The sequence below is a fragment of the Diabrotica virgifera genome, chromosome 6 (genome assembly GCF_917563875.1).
Source record: "Diabrotica virgifera virgifera chromosome 6, PGI_DIABVI_V3a".
NCBI classification, from domain to species: Eukaryota; Metazoa; Arthropoda; class Insecta; order Coleoptera; family Chrysomelidae; genus Diabrotica; species Diabrotica virgifera.
Window position 1 is genome coordinate 79,360,803 of NC_065448.1, and position 22,454 is coordinate 79,383,256.

The 22,454-nt window shown below is 32.1% G+C and overlaps 1 protein-coding gene and 1 long non-coding RNA gene across 4 annotated transcripts in view; one reads left to right on the forward strand and one right to left on the reverse strand.

The window, feature by feature from the left end:
- LOC126886455 (zinc finger MYM-type protein 1-like) overlaps positions 1-14,734 on the reverse strand; it is a 97,187-nt gene extending 82,453 nt beyond the window's left edge. Inside the window, exons 1-3 of one of the 3 annotated variants that reach the window (XM_050653402.1) lie at positions 14,625-14,734; positions 14,260-14,548; positions 11,706-11,828 (exon numbers count right to left, since the gene is read on the reverse strand). In XM_050653402.1, coding sequence (XP_050509359.1) covers positions 11,706-11,828; positions 14,260-14,374 — 238 coding nt within the window. In that variant the 5' untranslated portion in view covers positions 14,375-14,548; positions 14,625-14,734. Of the gene's footprint in view, positions 1-11,705; positions 11,829-14,259 lie in introns of all 3 variants that reach the window. The other 2 variants (XM_050653401.1, XM_050653400.1) reach the window with 2 other exon arrangements.
- A 5,493-nt stretch (positions 14,735-20,227) lies between these two features.
- LOC126886460 (uncharacterized) lies at positions 20,228-21,294 on the forward strand. Its single transcript, XR_007698625.1, has 3 exons — positions 20,228-20,329; positions 20,392-20,658; positions 20,722-21,294. It is a non-coding gene; the product is annotated as an uncharacterized LOC126886460 (long non-coding RNA).
- The last annotated feature ends 1,160 nt before the right edge of the window (positions 21,295-22,454 follow it).

Consider the following 22,454-nt stretch of genomic DNA (forward strand, 5'->3'; position numbering starts at 1 on the left):
ATGTTTTATTGAGTAAAAAAGACGATCGGACCCGTTTCAGACACTACAATTTACTCTCCATCTTCAGGTCTTTGGTCAGGGTCAACTCAAAATAATGTCGGCTCAAGAAATATAGTAAAATAGAAGCGTACTCTCATTTATGCTATGGTCAGTGGCGGCTGGTGGCCTTAGAGGCAGGGTCGGCAAGGTTTTTTTTGTCTCCTCATATAGGTATATGTACCATCAAACTAAAAGGCTTAAATCATCATAGATTTTGTTGTGTTTTGTTTTTTTTTTATTTGATGTACTTGACATTCTCTCTTGTTTCATGGTGTTCCGACAATACGTGTTGATTCTTTTGAGACAAGATAAATCCCGTTTATTTGAGGCAGAAATTGGTGGTAATAAGAAAATTGATGAACAGTTTGTTGTAATCAAGTATATTCAAATGGGAAATTTTGTTTGTTTGTTTGTTTGTAATGAATAAAAAAAAATAATTAATAAACAAAAAGTTTGTTGTAATGAATTGCAGCACTTACTACATAGAATTATACATATCTACATATTTTGTAACTTATCCCACTTTCTGAAAATATTTGGATCGGCATAATTTTTAAGTACCTAACTTGTAATAATAAATATCTTGGAAATTCTTTGGCGAAGGTAACTTTTAAATTTTGAATCGTCAAAGAGGTCAAAAATTTGCAAATCTTCAAAATTCGAAAAACGAGTATCTATTTGCATATAATAGTAGGTATCCAAAATTTCAAGATATATGTACCTACTCGTTTTTCGAGATATGTATCATGTCGTTGTCTTTTTTGGGATGGTTCGGAAATATCAAGCGAATCCAAAACGTCACTGCGTATATATTGGAAACTACTATCATTACGAAAATCTCTGAGATTTTGCACCAGCTTTCGTATTCTATTTTTGGAATAAATAATGTCAGTTGACTGATTTTGAACAACAATGAATATCTTGGGCAAACTCTGTCTTAAAAATATTTAAAAGAATATTAAAAGAGTAATTATTTAATAAAGTTCTCAAACCGATTGCTTCACGGATCGAGGTATCGCCACTTTCAAAATCGTCGCCTTCGATAATAAAATCAAAAACTTCCAAAAGCTGTTCACGAAAATCTGCTACAGATACTAAAACTACCAGAGATAATCTGCTTAGATAAAACTAACCGAGATTTCAAATTTCGTCGAGTCTGACAAACTGGTTGCTTTTTTTCGAAATAAATTTGTTCTAAAGCAGTAATCCGTTTAGGTGAGCTAAACTGGCAAGAAAATACGATATTCTTTATTTTTTTACACGTATCATGCAAAACTAAATTCATTATATGCTCATAATAGTGAGTAAATAAAGCTTCTGATGCAATAGTTTTAACTTAACTTTTAGTCCTGTCGCCAGGGGGGTACAACGGCCTCCTTAATTCAGATGGACTTACCCAAGTTTTTTTTATATATTTTGACCCGCAGAATACGAATTTTTTGGGTAACAGTTGATCCGGATGTCGATAAGATTGTTATAGACAAAGAACTTGAGGAATTACATAACAGTGATTTCTCGCAAAACAAAACATCTTTTTGTATTTTTTGGGTAATTCTAGGCAAAAAATGCTCTGACAAGTTTTTTTGTAGGATGCATAGTTTTCGAGATAACCGCGGTTAAACTTTCAAAAAATCGAAAAATTGCAATTTTTGAACCCGAATAACTTTTGATTAAAAAATAAAGTAGCAATTCTGCTTACCGCATTTGAAAGTTTAAGTCAAATTATATCGGTTTTGATTATTTGTATTGCTAAAAATTTATTATTTTATTGTTAAACAAAGCTATAAAAACCTAGTGCGTGAGTGATATTTTCAATGATTTCTCATTTAAAATCGAACGAGTAGGTAGAGTAGCTACAAGTGCAAGCGAGGCAATTTCTACGTAGCATGCGTTAAAACGCATGTATTAGGCACGGGAAACACTATGTGTTTATAGCTTTATTTAACAATAAAAAAATTAATTTTTAGCAATGCAAATAATCAAAACCGATATAATTTGACTTAAACTTTCAAACGCGGTAAGCCGAATTGCTACTTTATTTTTTAATAAAAAGTTATTCGGGTTCAAAAATTGCAATTTTTAGATTTTTTGAAAGTTCAACCGCGGTTATCTCGAAAACTATGCATTCTACGAAAAAACTTGTAGAAATATTTTTTTCTTAAAAAAACCCAAAAAATACAAAAGATGTTTTGTTTTGCGAGAAATCGCTGTTAAGTAATTCCTCAAGTTCTTTGTCTATAACAATCTTATCGACATCCGGATCAACTGTTACCCAAAAAATTCGTATTCTACGGGTCAAAATATATAAAAAAAACTTGGGTAAGTCCATCTGAATTAAGGAGGCCGTTGTACCCCCCTTGGCGACAGGACTATTTTGCCTGGAGACCATTCAATTCACCACACATCACAGCAACGCCGTCATAAGATTGCCCCAGTTTGCCCAACCAATTTATTTTTGATATCAAAAAATTTTAATCTGTTCTTTAAAACACCAAAAATATATTCTGCCTTATTGCTTTTACTCACGTCTCTAAAACCTAAAAACCTCTCATAAATATTACCACGTAACGCGTACCGAACATCAATAATTGATAATTGTGAATGACATGATAATCAGAAGTTTCATCTACTTCCAGCGAAAAGCAAATGGTTTTCTAAATCTCAGATTCAATAACGTTATTCAAAATGTAACTATTTGATTATATGTATTAGTTCATTCTGTATTACGAATACACTTCGAATCAGAAACTAAATATTTCTAAAACAATTTTATTAATTCTCTATAATTACTTTGATTTTTAACAAATGCTTCGATCCAACATATCCACTAAATGATAATTCCTGACAATTTAAAAAGTTACAATATCAATTAAACGACGTAAAACGGCGTGATTATTTTTGACAATTTCTGCCGATGCTTCCAAATGAAACACCGACCGGCAGATTTAAATGTGCCGTACCTGCCGCTTAATGCCTACGGAGAGAATGTATGTTCGCTTGCTCATAGACTTGTTATTTCGTTGAGTTTTACGTGTAAATCGTCAAGCTACGGATGAGTTGGGGTCGGCTAGCCGAAAAGTCAGATGAATGGCTCGGATCATTCATTTTTTGAGAAGTATGTTATGCGCAGGGATCACTTAACGCTCGGATTGATCAAATCCTTTTAAAAACCATGAATAAAATTTAGTCTGTATTATCTGACAGATTTTTTTTACTTCACAGATACAAGTATTAAAAAAATCTATACAGATACATTTATTAAATTTCGGAACATTGACTTTACGTGTACTTCGGCTCAATTCTGCTCTAGGCGGTTGGCCAACAAAAGATTTTAAATAATTATATATACAAAAATCCAATACTTCATTGGGCTGCTGGATTCTGAACTCATTCGGGAACAAGTCGAAATTAAACTCCACCCAAATAGTTGCCCTGGCCCCACCTATTACATACAAAAATTTGTGACCACGCTGCTTCTGTTTAAATTTCAGCGGTGTTGCCAATCGGAGGTAAATTTCCCTTTTTTATCTATTTATGTCACGTTTGATGAGAAGATTCGCATGTCATGAAATTCGATAGGCAAATTCAATATCGGTGTATTTCGGAGAATCCCTATTCTCTTTTCTTATGTATGAATCACAGTATTACAGATTATAGTCGAAAACCAAACGAAATTGTCTTATTTGGTTTGGTACTTTCTTTGTACTTAGCTAAGTATTAATTATTGAAGTTTAGAGCAGGGTAGTTACAATTAAAAAACATGCATTAATCTTCTTCTTCTTTTAGTGCCTATTCGTTTCGAATATTGGCGGTCATTCTGTCTACAATTATTTTATTAACTGATGCTTTAAATGCATTGTTAACTGATGCAATAATGGATTCAGACTAATTATAGTTCTTTTTTTATTTCAGCTTGGCCATTAAGCGTAACACATTAAACATTTTTGGTTTTTTTAAATTGCTATTTTAAGGCAAATTACTCATTGTTATACTGAATTTCACGATATAAATTAGGCTAGTAAACAAATAACCTGCAAATATTACTGAATAAATAAATCCTATGCTTCAAACAAAAAATAAAAACATCTCATGCTTTGTAGTACTATTTCTCGTGCAATATTTTTTTACGACCTGGCAACACGGCCATCGCTCCAGAGGGCCAGCCGGCCAGGGCCCTGATTCTAATTCATTTCGACAGTCGCAATTTCATTTCGACACCGCCATGACAGCAACTGGGGATATTAACCTTATCATGTTGAGACTGCTCAGAATTTGGGTTGGCGCTTCGGTTTCTTGGATTTTGTTGATAGTCTGGGAAAATTATCGAAATAATAGTACCATTTTTGGGAAAAATTATTTACCAGCTATTTTATTGCTAAAATCGAATCTTAAGATTGCATATATTAGTAATATGGGGTATGACAAGTCCGCAGAAAGTGTGTTATTTTATTTATAAACAAATTAGCACTCCTAAATCTTCTTTTTTTTTCAATTAGTGGTCTGTAACTCCTATAATTTTTCCTTTGAGCCAAAAACACTCAAATAAAAATTCACCGTAATTTAGTTCTGCACAAAGTTATTTTTTTTCCGATTTCCTTCAACAAAAATTTTACTCAGAAAATCCGAGTTTTCCCAAAAAATCTGCCATTTTCAATTAAAATTTTAGGGAAGTACCTAATTATTTATCAATAATTAAATAATTGAAGACATGAAAGATTTATTATAGTAGATTATACAGAGGGGCTAAATTATGGAATAAATTCATTTCTTTAAAACGGACGATTTTGGAGCAAAATCCCGAAAGAGGTCGATTTTTATTTTTAAATTACAATTTTTTGGCATATATTTCATACTAGTGACGTCATCCATCTGAGCGTGATGACGTAATCGATAATTTTGTTAATGGGAATAGGGGTCGTGTGGTAGGTCATTTGAAAGGGCGTTTAATTCTCTATTCAGTAATATAAACATTAATATCATTAGGTATTTATACAGGGTTGCCAAAAAAAAATTTTGAATTAAATTAATTGGCGCAAAAAGAAGAATGTATGTAATTTATTTAACTCAAAATACATTGTACTGCTGTCAGAAAATAGAAAAAAAGGTTTATTTCACAAATAAACATTTCTTTTCGCTTAAATTAAATCACAAACAGCCTCCCTCCTACCTATTGGCAGTTTGAACTTTTAATTTAAGCTAAAAGCAATGTTTATTTGCAAAATAAACATTTTGTTCTATTTTCTGACAGCAATAGAATGTATTTTGAGTTAAATAAATTACATGCATTCTTCTTCTTGCGTCAATTAATTTAATTCAAAATTTTTTTTGGCCTCCCTGTATAAATATTGATATTAATGTTTATAATACTGAATAGAGAATTGAACGCCTTTGTAAATGAGCTACAACACGAACCCATATTCCTATTTAAAAAAATAATTACGTCATCACGCTCGGATGGATGACGTCACTAGTTTGAAATATATGCCAAGAAATTTAATTTAAATATAAAAATCGACCTGTTTCGGGATTTTTCTCTAAAATCGTCCATTTTAGAGAAAATGAATTTATTCCATAATTTAGCCCCTCTCTGTATATCAGGAGACCGGCGACAATCTAACCAATAGTTTAGCAATAATTAAAATGTTAATTAAAAAATTTCGGTCGAAATAATAACCAGAAAGATTATGATACACCAGAATAACTATGATTTTCATATAAAAAAGCACTATACCTATTCAACGTACCTTACAGGATTGAAATTGGACCATTTGAGCGGTCTCAGGAATGTTATAAAGAAACAATTTTTTGGCTTATAAACAAATAGAACCCCTCAGAAAATATTAGATTAAATTAAATTAAGTTAACGCTGTTGAAAAGAGCACGGCTTCTGTGTCCTTTTCGAAGAAAAACAAATTGAATTGCGAGGAGTGATTCCAGGTATAACCGGTCAAATTTGACCGGCATTTGCGACAGAGTTATAAACAACAGGATTTTAATCTTTGAACCATTAGATACCTTTTAATTCCGGTCCTCTTTGTACATACAAATTTTCATATCTTCAAGACACTCATAACAAAAAAGATTTATGTCACTGTCACCAAATTATTTAATTATTGATAAATAATTACTTCCCTCAAATTTTAGTTGAAAATTAAAGATTTTGTTTGGAAAACCCGAATTTTCCGAAGAAAATTTCCGTCGAAGGAAATTGGAATAAATTATCAATGTGCAGAATTAAATTACTGTCAATTTTTATGTGAGTGTTTTGGTTTAAAGTTAAAATTTTCGGAGTTATAGAGCAATAATAAAAAAAAGATTTCGGAGCGCTAATTTGTTTATAAACAAAATAGCACACTTTCTGTGGACTTTGCACAGCTATATTACTAATATAGGAAATCTTAAGATTTGATTTCAGCATGTCCAGCAATAAAATAGCTGGTAATTAATTTTCCTTGTTTTTTACTAATTTTCCCAGATTATTACCTCACATCTTTCATTGAGTTGATGATTCATGTTGTGGACATTCTCAATTATTATATTTCTAATTTAATACTATTCTATCTAATTCCTCAAAACAAGCAAATTTCAATTAAACCCAGCTATATTATAATACCTTTTGATTTAGTTTTCCTTGCAAGAAATAAACAAAACACATCTAAACTAAACCTAACCTCGCTTTTGGCCATTCATTCATCTCCGTGTCAAATAATTTCGACAGTCGCCATATTGAAAGCGACTTGTTTTTGGTCGAAATTTGATTTAGAATCAGGGCCCAGGAGTCATAACCTGACTAACAACTAAACAGGTAACTAGTCAAAATCGTCAGAAAACCACTTCCTTTAGAGTTGCACGTCCGCACAGCCTCAAGGATTATAACCGAATCGACATATTAATAATTATTATATCCACCAATTATTTATAAAAATAAACAATTAATATTTTTTCGTGCGTTTGAAATTACAAAATTTGACAACGATTTGACATTAAAAACGCCCCTAAGAAAAAGAAGAAACACACCCTAAATATTAGTTGAGCCGAAATCCACGAGAGGTCGTCATTGTGATTTAACATCGCGAATAAAAACAACTTTACATGAAATCCTGATTAAGAGGAAACAGTAGCGATCAACAGGTAGCGAAAACGCGTTCCAAGATTACGGCTGTAATTTTGAATATTTTTCGAGATATTTGGCACACGTATTCGTAATATAATAAAGAATGGCGGTACAGAGCCCAAATTGAAAAATATATTAATATGTGGAAATTACTCTGTAATTAAATACAATATTAAAAAACGAGCCTGTATCGCCATTAAGAAGAACAAAAAAATACACTTTCTTCAAATAAACTTTTTTATCCGATGCCTAGATTTTGTGTCATTTTGGAACTACTAATGAAATAAAAAATTTTAGTAGTTCCAAAATGACACAAAATCTAGGCATCGGATAAAGAAGTTTATTTGAAGAAAGTGTATTTTTTTGTTCTTCTTAATGGCGGTACAGGCGCGTTTTTTTAATATTGTATTTAATTACAGAGTAATTTCCACATATTAATATATTTTTCAAATTGGGCTCTGTACCGCCATTCTTTATTATATTACGAATACGTGTGCCAAATATCTCGAAAAAATATTCCAAATTACAGCCGCAATCTTGGAACGCGTTTTTGCTACCTGTTGATCGCTACTGTTTCCTCTTAATACTGACAGTTAACATTTATAAAAAACTTTCATTTTAGAGAAAAACTGTATAGAAAGTTGTAGTAAATTTAAAAAAGCCACAATTTGAGCTACGGCAAGTTTAATTTCGTTAATTTGTTGTTGCAAAATAGCCCGCGAAATGTCCAACATGGCTGTTTTTTGCCATTGCATTATTTATTGTAAAAATAACTTTTTTATTGTTTAAGGCCTTAAAAGGCCTCTATTTAAAGTGTTTTCTCTAAAATGAATGAATATTTTTATAAATATTAGTTGTCAGTATTAATCAATATATTTCATGTAAATAATAAGTTGATTTTATAAATTAATAGAAAAAGACTGTATGACTGTATGCTTTTATAAATGGTAAAGATTTTAATCTATTAACATGACTTTTTACGAAGTTTCATATAATTATGTAAAGATCTGCGACGAATATGACTGAAGGAGTTAATGTATACTTAGGTACCTACCTATTATATAGAATTATTAAAATTTTGATGTATTTTAGGTGAAAATTATGTTTTAAGTACATATCCATAAACTTATAATAATCTATTCTATTCGTACTGCGTATGCGTAGAAAGTTAGATATGCAATCGGCTTGTACTTATCGGTTTGGTTATAATCCTTGGGGCTGTGCGAATATGCAAGTTTCCTTAGACAGCCCACAAGAATCGTTCCTTTTCTAATAAGCAGTCAGACGTTTGGGCAGTGTTGTCAATCGCATTTCTCTAGATATTTATTTCAAACAAGGTATAATACCGCTTAACCATAAAATATTTACAGGAAAGAAAGGAAATAACTACAAACCATTAAGTATATTTTTGTTATTAGTCTGTTGTAGTAGATTGGTAGTTACACTGAAAAATATAGGCAAATATCCGATTGCTACGAAGATATTATGAAAGAGACACAACTCTCAGAAAGATCCGCAAATCGGATTATTATATTTATTACTTGGCAACATTAACTTTGGGCAGCGATATGGGCTGTGGCACCTCCTCAAAGGGGACAGATAGTCCTCAAAGGAGAAAGATAGTTGAACGATAATTTTATACAATGTCTATCAACGTGGTATGGATTTCTGTGTGTCAAAGTTTTATATTGGTCCACTATGTTAAATGCAGTTCAACTGTACATGTCGTCAGTGCGTATGTTCCGAAATTTGGTCGCTGAAACTGTATCTATAAATGTGTGGGTCGGCACTGCCGACCCTGACCGGCCAAGACTGGCTATGGTGCTGTCTAATAGTTTTTAACTACATCACAAATCGAAAAAGTGGGATGTACCTTGAGGAGATAGTTGGGAGGAAAATTATTTTTTTAATATTCAAGAAAATTAATTATTGTGAATTGTTAGTCTAACTCTATGTAATGTTGTTTTTCAAAGTTTTTTTTTATTGTAAAGGTATATTTTAGAAATATGCGTAATTTATTTGTTTACTGACTTTTTTTGTAAATGACCTTGATGTAATATGGGTCACTAAGTGGAAAAGAAATATTCCAGGTGTGAATAGTGTCTAAGGTGGTTTTGTAAAGATATAAAATATAACTAAAGCCATATTTTATTAATATATTGTGGAACAGAATTGTGAGGTTATAAACAGATACGAATACAGATATGAATACAGAAACAAACAGATATGAATACAGAAAAAACGGGACAACACTAAACAAGACTCTACACAAACTTAAAGTTTAAAAATTGTAGATTGAGCTACATTTGGGAGCTTTATAAAAAATATCCATTAAAAGAGTATTTTTCGATTAGGAACCACTCTTTTTATAACCATATTGACATATTTTGGCAAAATTGACATGGTCTACGTCATGACTATGTCAATTTTGCTGTCCGACATAGTCAATTTTGCCTATATCGTAGTTATATAAAAATGGTTCCTAATTTAAAAAAGGTCCTTTTCTCTAAATAAAAATAACTTTAAAAACAATACCACCAGAGTTACAAACAATTTATATTACAATTAGTTTCTTAAATTTAAAAACAGTAGTTTGCTTCCCAACCATCTCAATATACATACATCCCACTTTTTCGATTTGTAATGAAATTGAAAACGACTAGACAGAACCATAGCATAAACAAGCGCTATAAACCCGTCTATTTTACTATACTCTTGAACCGACATCATTTTGAGTGGACCTTTACCGAAGACCTGATGATTGACAGTAAATTGTAGTTTCCGAAACAGATCCGGTTGTCTTTTTGACTGCTGATTAATATATTATAGGGCAGGGGATATATACATATATATGTATTACAGGAGAACGATTTGTCAGCCTTTGTGTTTTGGTTGAAAGCAGAACCGCAGAATGCATTTCATTCTCATTAGAAATCGTCAGCCACGGATATCTGAATGCAACCAACACACAAAAGCCACCAGAACGTCTCCGAGAGCTTCCCACTCGAGCGGTGGTCATGCGAATAGCGCCATCTTCTCCAATGGTCGAAACGAAAACAATTTCTTAAAAATCGTTTTCTACCTATCGCACTACTGAAGTAAATAAATATTTGTAAATATAAAAATATTTACATCTTATAGAACAACGTCCTATTGCTAATATGTATTACAGGAGAACAATTTGTCAGCCTTTGTGTTTTGATGAAAACAAATTTATCTGTTATGGCAACAACGAAGTGATTCACGAACTATTGTATCCAGTCTGAACACAGGTTTACATTGGGAAAAAAAGTGTACCAGTTTTTTATGACAGGAAGTATACATATAAGTTTTTTGGGTCGGAACCTTTTTCCAATATTTTTTAATCCGGCACTGGATTTTTTATAATTGTAAATAAATTAATTGAATGGGCACCTTAAATAATATTCGGTGTTAAATATAAAATAAATATACAGTGTGTTTAACAAGTTGTAAGTCATATTTCAATTTTTTTTTTCTACTTCCAGCTCTCGCAATTCGCATAATTTCTGAATTCAAATTCAAAATTTTACCAGAAAATCATTTTGCCGAAAATTCAAAACATACCACTAAATTTAGTTTTTCATCCACTTTTCAAATATCCATTTAAAAAAAAATTAAAGTACAGGGTGTTGTTTTTGGGTCGGAACATTTTTCCAATATTTTTTAATGCGGACCTGGATTTTTTACAATTGCAAATAAATTAATTGATTGTATACCTTAAAGAATATTTGCGTGGCAAATATAATACAGTGCGTAAATCGTTCAGCTGGACATAGGGAACATACATTATATATATTTAGGCACATAAATACATACATACATTGTATTATATTAAGATAATTGTGGCAACTTCGCTCTCTCAATGACAATATAGTTGTTAGCATTAAGGGGCATTAACCTCAAAATTGACAATTAATTTCGGGTGATACAAATAAACGTCAAAACATGACATTGTAGTAGACCTACAGTGTCTGTTTAATTTGGAAATTAATTTTTAAATAAAAGATATTTTAAAAATTAAAGTAAAATTATTAATTCATCAGTCATAATCTTTGTTTTTGATTTATTAATGGACTGCCTTGCATTCAAAATCACTCATTCTATTCGTTCTAACAGTTCTATTGCACCAGAAACTCGTACTCGAACAGAAGTTTCAACTAGCACAGGTTAGCGCAGTTGCCACAATGATCTCAATGTATATGCCCTATGTCCATCAGAACGATTTACGTACTGTATAGATATACAGTGTGGTTAAAAAGTTAGGAACCAAATAAAAAATGGCAAAATAGATAAAACACCCAGTATCTTTGTTATTAATGAAGTAAGACCCATTAAGTATGGTAGTTTTGAGAACGCCTAAGTGTGCTCTTTCTACAGTTAACATATGTTTTTCCCAATGAAACACCCTGTATAATAATAGATACTTTCAACTACGTATCTGCAAATTTTCATTCTTTCTTTATTTTTTTTGAGGTTTTCGAAAGTTTGGTATTCTTTGATCGGGTAATTACCATAATTTTGATTGTCTTACCTGAGTTACCCTCTGGTCCATTTTTCAAATCAGCAAGATCTGTTGATGTTGAAAGCTGATTTTCCACATATATAGGATGATCCTCAATAAAATCTTCCTTAATTTCAGCTTTTATTTCCATAGCTAATAAAAGATACGAATTACCTACATCACATTATTTAGTACTACGCCTGTCAATGAGAGCAAGAACAGGATATTACCCCCGAATTCTATCCTACTGCATGGAATTTAATGAAATTTTGAGAATAGCCTCTACTTACCTCTTAATTTAAAGTCTACCCTATCCTAATAAATAGACAAAATTATTTTGGCCAACATTCACATTCAATTTCTATAAAATGGGCTTTAAAAATATGTGATTATTTGGCCGTATCCGTATTATAATGGTAAATAGCAGGTCATAAATAAGCGAATATACATAGGTATAATTAGTTTGGGGAATTTTGAAACCGGCCGTAAGGACAGGTGGCCCATTTGAGCAGGTGGTTGGTAACACAGGTTTTACTGTAATCAATATAACACCACACACACTCACTGATTAATTTTATTGGCTTTTAAGATAACTAATTTTTCAAAGTTTCATCAGTTCTTCAGAGCATTTCTTGAAGGGCTATTCATTATTATGGCATAAGAGAATAGGCGTTTGCTTGACTTTGCGAATGGACTGATACTGAAAACGGCGTTTTTGCGTGTTACTATTAATTTGCTGTCCCACATGCAGCGACAAGTTTAGACTTTCAAAAAGTACTCAGAAAATGTACTCGTATAATAAACGTGGGTGCCGGGTATTTTACCCATACGCTACGCGTATGAGTACCGAGTATATATGTACTTTATTGAAAATGTACTCAGGTACTGGGTACTGAGTACCCAAAATGCATGAATACCCAAATGTATGAAATATATGAAATGTACCCAAAATGAATACAAAATTCGGGTACTTGTACCCAGGTATTGCCCAGCTCTGATCCTAATGTGCGCTTTTATCTTGGGGTTGGTTCCCACCCCTCCTCAGGGATGGAAAATTTTTTTGACAAAATAACCACGGAAGTTGCTAGAGCCTAATTTTGAGCAAAAACTGTTGTAAGTATATTTTTTTTTTTGAAAACTCAATACATTTTGAGTTATTCGTTGTTGAAAATTTCCAATTTTCATTGAAAAATGACACCTTCTCAGACAGTTTTTTGCAAATACCTTAAAAATTATGCACCTAACGAAAAAAAAAAGAAACATTTTTGTAACTTTTTTCATATAAGTAGCATTATGCCATTAAAATCAATCATTTCTCTGTTATTTTAAGTTGAATACACCTATTTGAGTATGTGCAAAAAAATCTTTTTTCACCTACCATATTTCTTTTTGTATTATGAACAGAAGATCTCTGAAGAAACAAATCTCTTTGATTTTTCATAAGCGACAAAAGTATTTTATAGTTTTTTTTTTGTTAGATGTATAATTTGAAGGTACAGTAGAACCCGATTATCCGTGCTCCTCGGGACCGAAGGGTGGCACGAATAATTGAAAAGCACGGGTAATCCGAACATGTATTTCTTATGTATAATACATATGTACGTATACACATACATATGTACCTACCATAAAAAATAACGGAAAAAAATAAATCTTTCATTATTAGTCTCTCTTTCGCCATATAGAGTTTCCGTCAAGTGATTTACGATGACGCTATTTTGTTAAAACCTCAAAAACGCAACTTAAGTAATAGAAAATCATAGCACAGATAATCCGCAGCACGGATAATCTGCAGCACGGATAATCCTCACCCGGATAATTGGGGTTCTACTGTATTTCCAAAAAACCGTCCGAAAAGGTGTTATTTTTCAATGAAAATGGCAAATTTTCAGCCACGAGTAACTCAAAAAGTACTGTTTTCAAAAAAAATTCTAAACAGTTTTTGCTTAGAATTAGGTTCTCTAGTCACTTCTGTGGTTATTTGGACCAAAAAATTTTCCACACCCGAGAAGGCGTGGGAACCATCCCCAAGATATAAGCGCCATAGGATATGGTTATGGTACTTCGGGCTGGGCTCACTAGTGAGCTCTTCAGACACCTAGACCTCCTATGGTGGGTCCATTGTATTACCCCTATCTTATGGACCAGGTCCATAAGAACCTGGTATTCGACGTTTCTTGGGCCCAGACTGCACTGGGCTCCCATGTCTGTTGAATCAGCAGGATTTGCAAATCAGAGCTCCTCCTGCCGATGCCACCCCGAACATCTAATCCCCCAGACACCTTATGGCCTCACAGAAAGCCACAAGTCTCTTAGAAGGCAACTCCCTCACCTGGCTTGGCTGCATATATGCTGATCCCAGGATCTGCCACCTCTGATAGGCCAATGCAAGCATTCCCAGAGGACATGTGTGGAGGTTTTCTCCTCCTCATTATAGCCATCTGATATAGGATAGACTTTGTTTCTTGAGCTATTCCCCACTTACAGTAAAAATATCAAGTCAATTGACACAGTAGGATGGAATTCGGAGCCAAATACCCTCACTGACTGCACTATACCTACTAAATTATTGTTATTGTCTTACCTGAATTATCTTCTGGTTCACTCTTCAAATTAGCAAGATCTGCTGATGTGGAAAGCTGATTCTGATGTTTTTGGTCATTGTTAACAAACTCTTCCTTTTCTATATTAAATTCCATAACTAACAAGTAAACTGGATAAAAACAAAAAGTACTTTACAGGTCGATAAACACTATAACTATTTGAATTTTTGGATCAGAACATCAGAGTCTTTAAATTTAAAAGTTGAAAGGGGATTTTATATCTTTTTGTACCCCAACCTCACAACCAGAGTGGAATGGTAAAGAATCTATCTGTAATGTAAAGTGTATATTATAATTATTGTAATATGGAAGAAATGAAAATGCAAATATAAATAAACATACACACTTAATTTGACAGAATGCAAAAAAGAAACCAAAGAATGCAAAGAAAAAGAAAACAAAAAAGAAACCGTTGGAATTTAAAACCACAGCAAAAATGACATCATCTTCTATGAATGACATGACACAGGGTTGCCAGATGAAATTTCAGAATATCCCTAGACGGGAGCTTCAATTTCCCCTAGAAATCCCTAAATCGTATTAATTTGACCTAAAAAAGAAGAAATTGACAGATGACAGCTGTCAATTTAATTTATAACCTATTAAACACTATGTTTAATCCACTTTAATCATTGATTAGGTAATGTTTTAATGTTTACTTAGGAATATTTATGTCAGGGAACAATAAATAATGACAATAATAATAATATTTGAACAAAAAGATATTTAATAACAACAAAAAATGGCGCTAGCACAGTTTAATAAATCCCTAGATTTCAAAAAAAATCCCTCCAGAGCTCCAAAAGCTTCAAAAAATCCCTAGATTCGGGGAAAATCCCTAGACATGGTAACCCTGACATGACATGACAGCAAATTGGCGAGGAACCGCAAAGTGGGCGACGCCTGGTGGCGAAATTGAAAAGCATCAACTCAAGGAAAACATTGACTTTGCGCCATTAACTTGTGTACATATTTGCGGTCAGTTTATGTTGTAATTAACAATAATTTCGACTTAAAAAAACTATTCGCGGTGTGCAAGTACTTGGAAGGGAAACGAGAAACGACCGTGCGCGAGTCGCGGAGAAATATTGCAACTATCTTAAATAATTCATATTGTCAATTGAAATTGTCAAATTGACGTATATTTCATACCTTCTGTCATTGAAGCATAAAAATTATATATTGCTCCACAATATTGATATGATATGCAATTATTATATAAAGGTAAATTTAATTAATTGTATTTTGCTTGCAGTACTGCATTTTAATAACTAATTTTATTTACTACATACAGTTGTTTACGTTTGCATATCATAACCTGCATCTTATTTTTTCTTCTTATTATTTTTTTGGACTATGGCCTTGACAATTATCCAGCAACCAGGACTAATATAATTGGCCAATATAATTAAAAGTGCGAATAAAAGTACAGAGCGTAGAAATAGAGGTCGCTTTGCCGAACTTGCACGGTCCCAATTGCAGTGTTCCTCAGTATTCATTCCTATTATACTCTACGTAATGACCTAAATTAACTAATGCCAAACCACGGTTCTTAGACATGACATTACTGCGGTTGCCTAAATCGACTAACCAATGAACATTAAGGGTGAGATTACATCACGAGAGTTTACTGTCATTTGAATTTTGTTTGAATCGTAATATGATTTTTTTCGAATCCTGAGAAAACCAAGTATTTTAGAAAAATTTAAACGCAGGATGCAAGATTACATTATTACCGAGTGCGGAAAGCCCCTTAGAATAAACAAGCAGATTCTATTGAATGAAATATTTGAAATTAAATATCACACTTCTCTTTTATTTTCAGCCCTGTAACTTATTAAAATAAACATTATAGAGGTTTTCAGGGACTTTCAGCCCTCGGTAATAATGTAGTCTTTCATTCTGAGTTTAAATTTTTCAAAAATATTTATTAGTTTTCTCAGGATTCGAAAAAAATGAATACAATTAAAACACATTGAGAATTTTGACATGCGTCAAAGTTTTGCATTAATTCAATGTAAAATTCTGAACTGTTGAATTCCAGCTTCCCTAATAATTATTTTACATCAAAAGACATTAGAAACTATTTGAAGAGGATTGAAATCTGTATTGGAAATAACTGTTAAAATTGGTCTACGTAATTAAACATATTCCAAAATTTTGTAAAAATGTAATACATTTTAGTTTTCAGCCCAAACTTAGGCCACACACAATGCAATAATGTTCACATTTTTGAACTGTCAATATTTTTATTTTATCATCTATTGTTTAAAAACAATACAGTTGATAAGATACCCTCAGTTGCGGAGAAAGGATTAATAATAAAGATTTTTTTATTCAGTCAATGGTGTGAACACTGTCAGTTAAATAGTAACGTGTGGCCTTACTTTTACACGCATACCTATTGTGGCAAATGTATCATATTTTTCAAAATTTTGGAATCCATTTAAATCGTAGAACAATTTTAACTTTTGATTTTAATACAGATTTTAATTCTCTACAAGTATTCTCTCATGACTTTTGATGTAGAATAATTAGGGAAGCAGGAATTCAACAATTCAGAATTTTACATTGAGTTTCCTATGGCCCTTTTTACGACTCACCACTCGGTATAAGATAAAATGTGTACTATTTGTCTTATTATTTCATAATAACACAAATAATACACATATATACACAATAACACACATTCAATGATCGAAAATAATTTAAAAATATGGGAATGAAAACTCTTGTGACGTAAAGTCAAAAATATAAGTCTCCCCACCACCGTCGGACAAGACAACCGTAATAAAGTCTAATAACCGTGATGCCAAACCACACATTTTATTAATTTAGCGTTTGTATTAAACGTAGTATTTTTTAATGTTTAAGCGACTGCAAAATTAAATAAATGAATAAAATGTAGTATATATTTTGTACATATAATGTACATTGTTATGAAAAATATCCCGACCACTTCGTAATTTCCAGAACACAATTATTATAAAATAAATTCACCTACTTAGTTTCCAAGTTTCCAGTTTTTATTTAATTAAAAATTGTTATCTGCCGGTGTAAAATAAACTGTAGTGCACCTATTAATTAAATTAAAAACAAAATTAGAAATCCTAAGATAGATTAATAATTTTTAGAACGCTGTGTGATTATCGAGGGCCAGATTTTTTTTATGAAAAAAAGGTAAAAACAAATCAGTAGTTAGCATCAAATTTTAATGAATGCATACAGATTAAACATAATTTTGAGTCGTCTTTAACTTATAAGATGTCTTAGTTGCAAAACTTAGTGGTTACTTTGGCAAAACACTCCTGTAAATGATTTTAATTTAACGTTTTAGAACTGTGAATTCAAATGACAAAATGAATTGTTTTCCTAGCGTTGTCGTCCATCTTTGAAATTTGGAGCGCCCTCTGTTGGAATTGAATTTTGCGAATAAAGGATCTACTCTACAAATCACAAAAGAATACACAAAAGAATCACAAAACAAGATGAATGACAATGACATAACGAAAAGGTGGTTGGCAGTGTTGCCATGACTCGATTCTAGATCCTGACCTACTACTTTGCGCCGTGTAATTTGGGTTGCCTACTGCGAACTTTTTACTGTCTTTTTAAATCATGTTTACGTGTATCCACTTTTCCGCATTCCACGCACTTATTAATTCTTTCCACACCGAACATTTTCGTTGTCAAGAAAATGAAATACCTACTCAAAAAGCAAACACAGAACTGTGAACAGTAGAAATGATTGAATCGGAAATTTTATCTGGTAATTTTATCACTGTTCAAATGGTAATTTTACAAAGAGTCTACATTCCGCCACATCCAATACTATGTTAATATTAAATATCATGTAACTGCAGTAAATATCGATTTTTATTATCACTAAATAGTCTTTTCAGCGTTTTTCTAAAAACAATTTTAACGGTCACATGATCATTCACACATGAGTATACATATAAGCAAATCATATGATTCATTGAATGCGCTTCGCAATTAAAATCTAGAGTTTAAACAACTAATTAAATTTGTTTTATAAATTAATATAATAAAACTAGTAATTACTGTAATTAGTTTACAGGTACGATTAATAGGGCTTTTCATTCACAGTCATTTGTTTCGAGCTTCTGTCATATGTTGTATAATCCGTATATAGGTTTATTCCAACACGACCGAGAACCGTCACGAAACGGTAACGCTTCTGCGCAGTAAACAAAATCCGTTCCAACAAAAATATGATCGTCATCGGATCGTCCTTCCCACTGTTCCAACAAGAATTGTGATCTTTCAGTGACGGTTTCGTGATGATCATTTCAGTAATCGGGCAAATGCATAATGTGCTGGTTGGACTGACTTGCGCACTAGGATTTAATTCTTTAAAGTTTTTGAGCCTTTGATCGACTAAAAGCACACAAGCTGTCACCAACAAAAATGACAAATATATGATTACCGTCATGGGACGATAACTGGGCGATACAATTACGAACATGCGCACAACAAACGGTACAAGTAGTTTCGTGACGGTTTCTGGACCGTCCAAAAGTTCATATTGGAACAAACCTTATATTAATTATTATACACGGATTATACGACATTTGACAGAAGCTCGAAACAAATGACAGTCGATGAAAAGCCCTATTACAGGGACCCGATCCGTCAACTGTCAGTGTCAGTTAAATTCACACGTGGTATTTGTGACAGTGACATTTGATAGAGATAGACGTCAAGTTTTAATGTTCTGTACTTTTTTCCCATTTGAATATACAGTGGAACCCCGATAAGTCGGCCCCCGATAACCCGGAAGTCCGGCTAACCCGGACCGATTTTCATCAGACAAAAATTTAACAAATAAACAATTTAACAATTTTATCAAATAAAAATGTATGTAGGCCAAATAATATTTCAGAGATAATGTGTATTTGTGTAATTTGAACACATAAGTACAATAGTAAAAATGATTCATGCACACGGCGGCAGCCAGAGCGACCGTCTCAGCTTATCGGAAAGAACAGACACCTGTCTGTATTCCTTTTTCTTTATTTATGTCAAACTGTCTTAGCATTGTTTAAAAAAGACGTGACTATTTAAAAATTCTTGTATTGTGTGTAGTACAGCCTATTAATCACTTCCGTTCTGTAATGTAATCGTGCTTCAGATTGTGTTTGCTTTGTCTACGTAATGGTAACAAAACGTAAAAATGTTGCAGTGACAATGGAAAAGAAACTAGAAACATTATTTAGGATTGATAAAGACGAATCTTTAAAATAAATTTATTGCAGCATCATAATATGATATTATGCTACCATAGGTCTGGATCCCGCGTATGAAAAAAAAGTTGATTAATAGCAAGCTAAAAATTTATTAATAGCTTAAGGGTGTCTAGTCGGATAAACTTTGATATATGAGAACACTGGAACAGGGGCAGTTTTAATTGTGGAACAGGTCAAAAATTTGGAACGGTCAGAACACGAAAATGGCAGTCTGATTTTTGCATGAGAGTTTAATCTCTGTTCGGAGAGTTTAAGTCTGTTCTGTCGGAAAAAATACATGTGCCGTTTTCGTGGTCTGACCGTTCCAAATTTTTAACCTGTTCCACAGTTAAAACTTCCCCTGTTCCAGTGTTCCCATATATTAATGTTTGTCCGACTAGACACCCTTAAGCTAATAACAAATTTTCAGCTTGCTATTTATCATTTTTTTTTGTACGCAGGATCCAGACCTACCATATTATGGTGTCGGTACATCTCTACAGTATGACTGAGTTTTTTACCAAGAAATGAACAAAACTCTACACTCTATACAACTATACGTAATTTAGATGTGTACTGTGCATATGTGTTTCATGTTTTTGTAATTGTAATGGAGGTTATTTATTAATTTTTACTATATTCTCCGGCTAACCCGGATTTTCGATAACCCGGATCGGCCGCGGTCCCGATTAATCCGAGTTATCGAGGTTCCACTGTACTTGATTACGTCAAGTTTTGTTTTTGTTTGTAGAAATGGAATCATAGATGAGTGGAATGGAATATTTATAATATAATATAGCTTGTACACGTTATTATTTAATTGTAAAATTGTAAATTAAGGGTATAATGACACCATATTTTTAGGAAATCTGCAGAACAGAGTAAAACTACTCATATATTATGTTCCTGCTACTTTTATAAAGAAGATAAAGAAAATCTTCTCTAATCATATTTTCAAATAAGACTGGTGAAGATGCTGAAGAAATGCAGTAGCACTATCTTGTGTGTAAATCCTTGATTTTGTGTAATTTATAAAATTGAAAGCAATATGATATGACCAACAAGGAGTCTTTATAAACAACAAGTCTTTATAAAAACAACAAGTCTTTATAAAAAAAATGTGTATCACAGGTACAATAATAATGTATTATTGTCTTTTTTGATAACTATAAAATATTATTTGTTTTGTTTTAGTGTGAAACTACAAGTACGAACATTACATCTCAGAAATGTTTACCACTGTTTTTTTTGGTTTTATTCAATGGATGATTTAATGGATTGTAGATCTAGACCCTCTACATCTTAATTACCACTTGAAAGTCAACCAGAATCATCTCATTCAAGTGGTATCACATCAAGTAGTGCACAACAAGACACAGAAATGTATTTTCTTGAATAAGAGAATACTCGGCTGAAACTAAAATTAGATAATTTGTCAAATATAGATTTCCATTTCAGCATATCAAGAATGATCATAATTTAGTGGAAGTGTACATGGGAATAATAACTAATGTATATACTGTGTAATATTATCATGGATGGGTGAAATATCACAGTTTTAACAAAAAAGAATGTGTTTTATTTTGTACGCACCTAAGAAGTTATAGTATTTTTACTACAAAAGCGATATTACGTAGGTCAAAATTTTTGACGTAAGAGAACTGTCAAAACATTAGTATGTGACTTTTCATTATTGACTATATTCAATTGCCATGTTTATAATAAACATGGCAATAATGAAAAGTCACATTCTAATGTTTTGACAGTTCTCTTACGTCAAAAATTTTGACCTACGTAATATCGCTTTTGTAGTAAAAATACTATATACTTCTATTATATGATTTCAATGAAATAAACATATTTTAAACAGTTTATTTGTATTTTATTTACATATTAAACTAATTTTAATACTTATTACTTACCAATTTTTTTATTAAAATACCAAAAATTCAAAAAAAGTAAGGCAAAGCAACAACATAAGACGTTCCTAAGTGATTACCTATCCAAAATATAACAGCGGCCAACATTGCTTGACTATAGTTATCAATCATGACAACCGTGTAAGTCAGTGTGTTATGGCTGTTAAATTGATAAGAAAATGAATTATTTTGACATGATTTTACAAATAATATTAAGATTATTTTTAATCTTCTTTTCAACATATTTTAATACTTATTATCATATTCCCGAAGAAGACGAATCCAAAGACCAAGAAATACAAATATATTTACTAAAAACACTGATATATCTTTTTCACACTTTATTTGTATTGATATCTACTTAAGAGGATCGGTACGTATTTTCGGCTGCAATGCTATTCAAATGGGGATTCATTTTTTTCAAATCCTGAGAAAACTGATAAGTATTTTTGAAAAATTTAAACGCAGAATGAAAGATTACGTTATTAGCGAGGGCCGAAAGTCCCTGAGAACTTCTATAATGTTTATTTTAATAAGTTACAGGGGTGAAAAGACTAAGAGAAAATTTAGTGTGATTTTTAATTTCAAATATCTCATTCAAAATAAACTTTTTATTTATTCTAAGGGACTTTCGGCCCTCGGTAATAATTTAGTCTTTCATTCTGCGTTTAAATTTTTCAAAAATATTTATTGGTTTTTTCAGGATTTGAAAAAAATGAACACAATGCCGTGGTAATATTTTCCAAATCTGTCTTTGTCTTACAACGCACTCAACCGAATATAATATTGTCAGCATATATTGTCAGTCAGACACTGACAATCAGTGAAAATTTTAAATATAGTATTTTTACTACAAAAACGTTATTACGTAGGTCAAAATTTTTGACGTAAGAGAACTGTCAAAACATTAGAATGTGACTTTTCATTATTGCTATGTTTATTATAAACACGGCAATAATGAAAAGTCACATTCTAATGTTTTGACAGTTCTCTTACGTCAAAAATGTT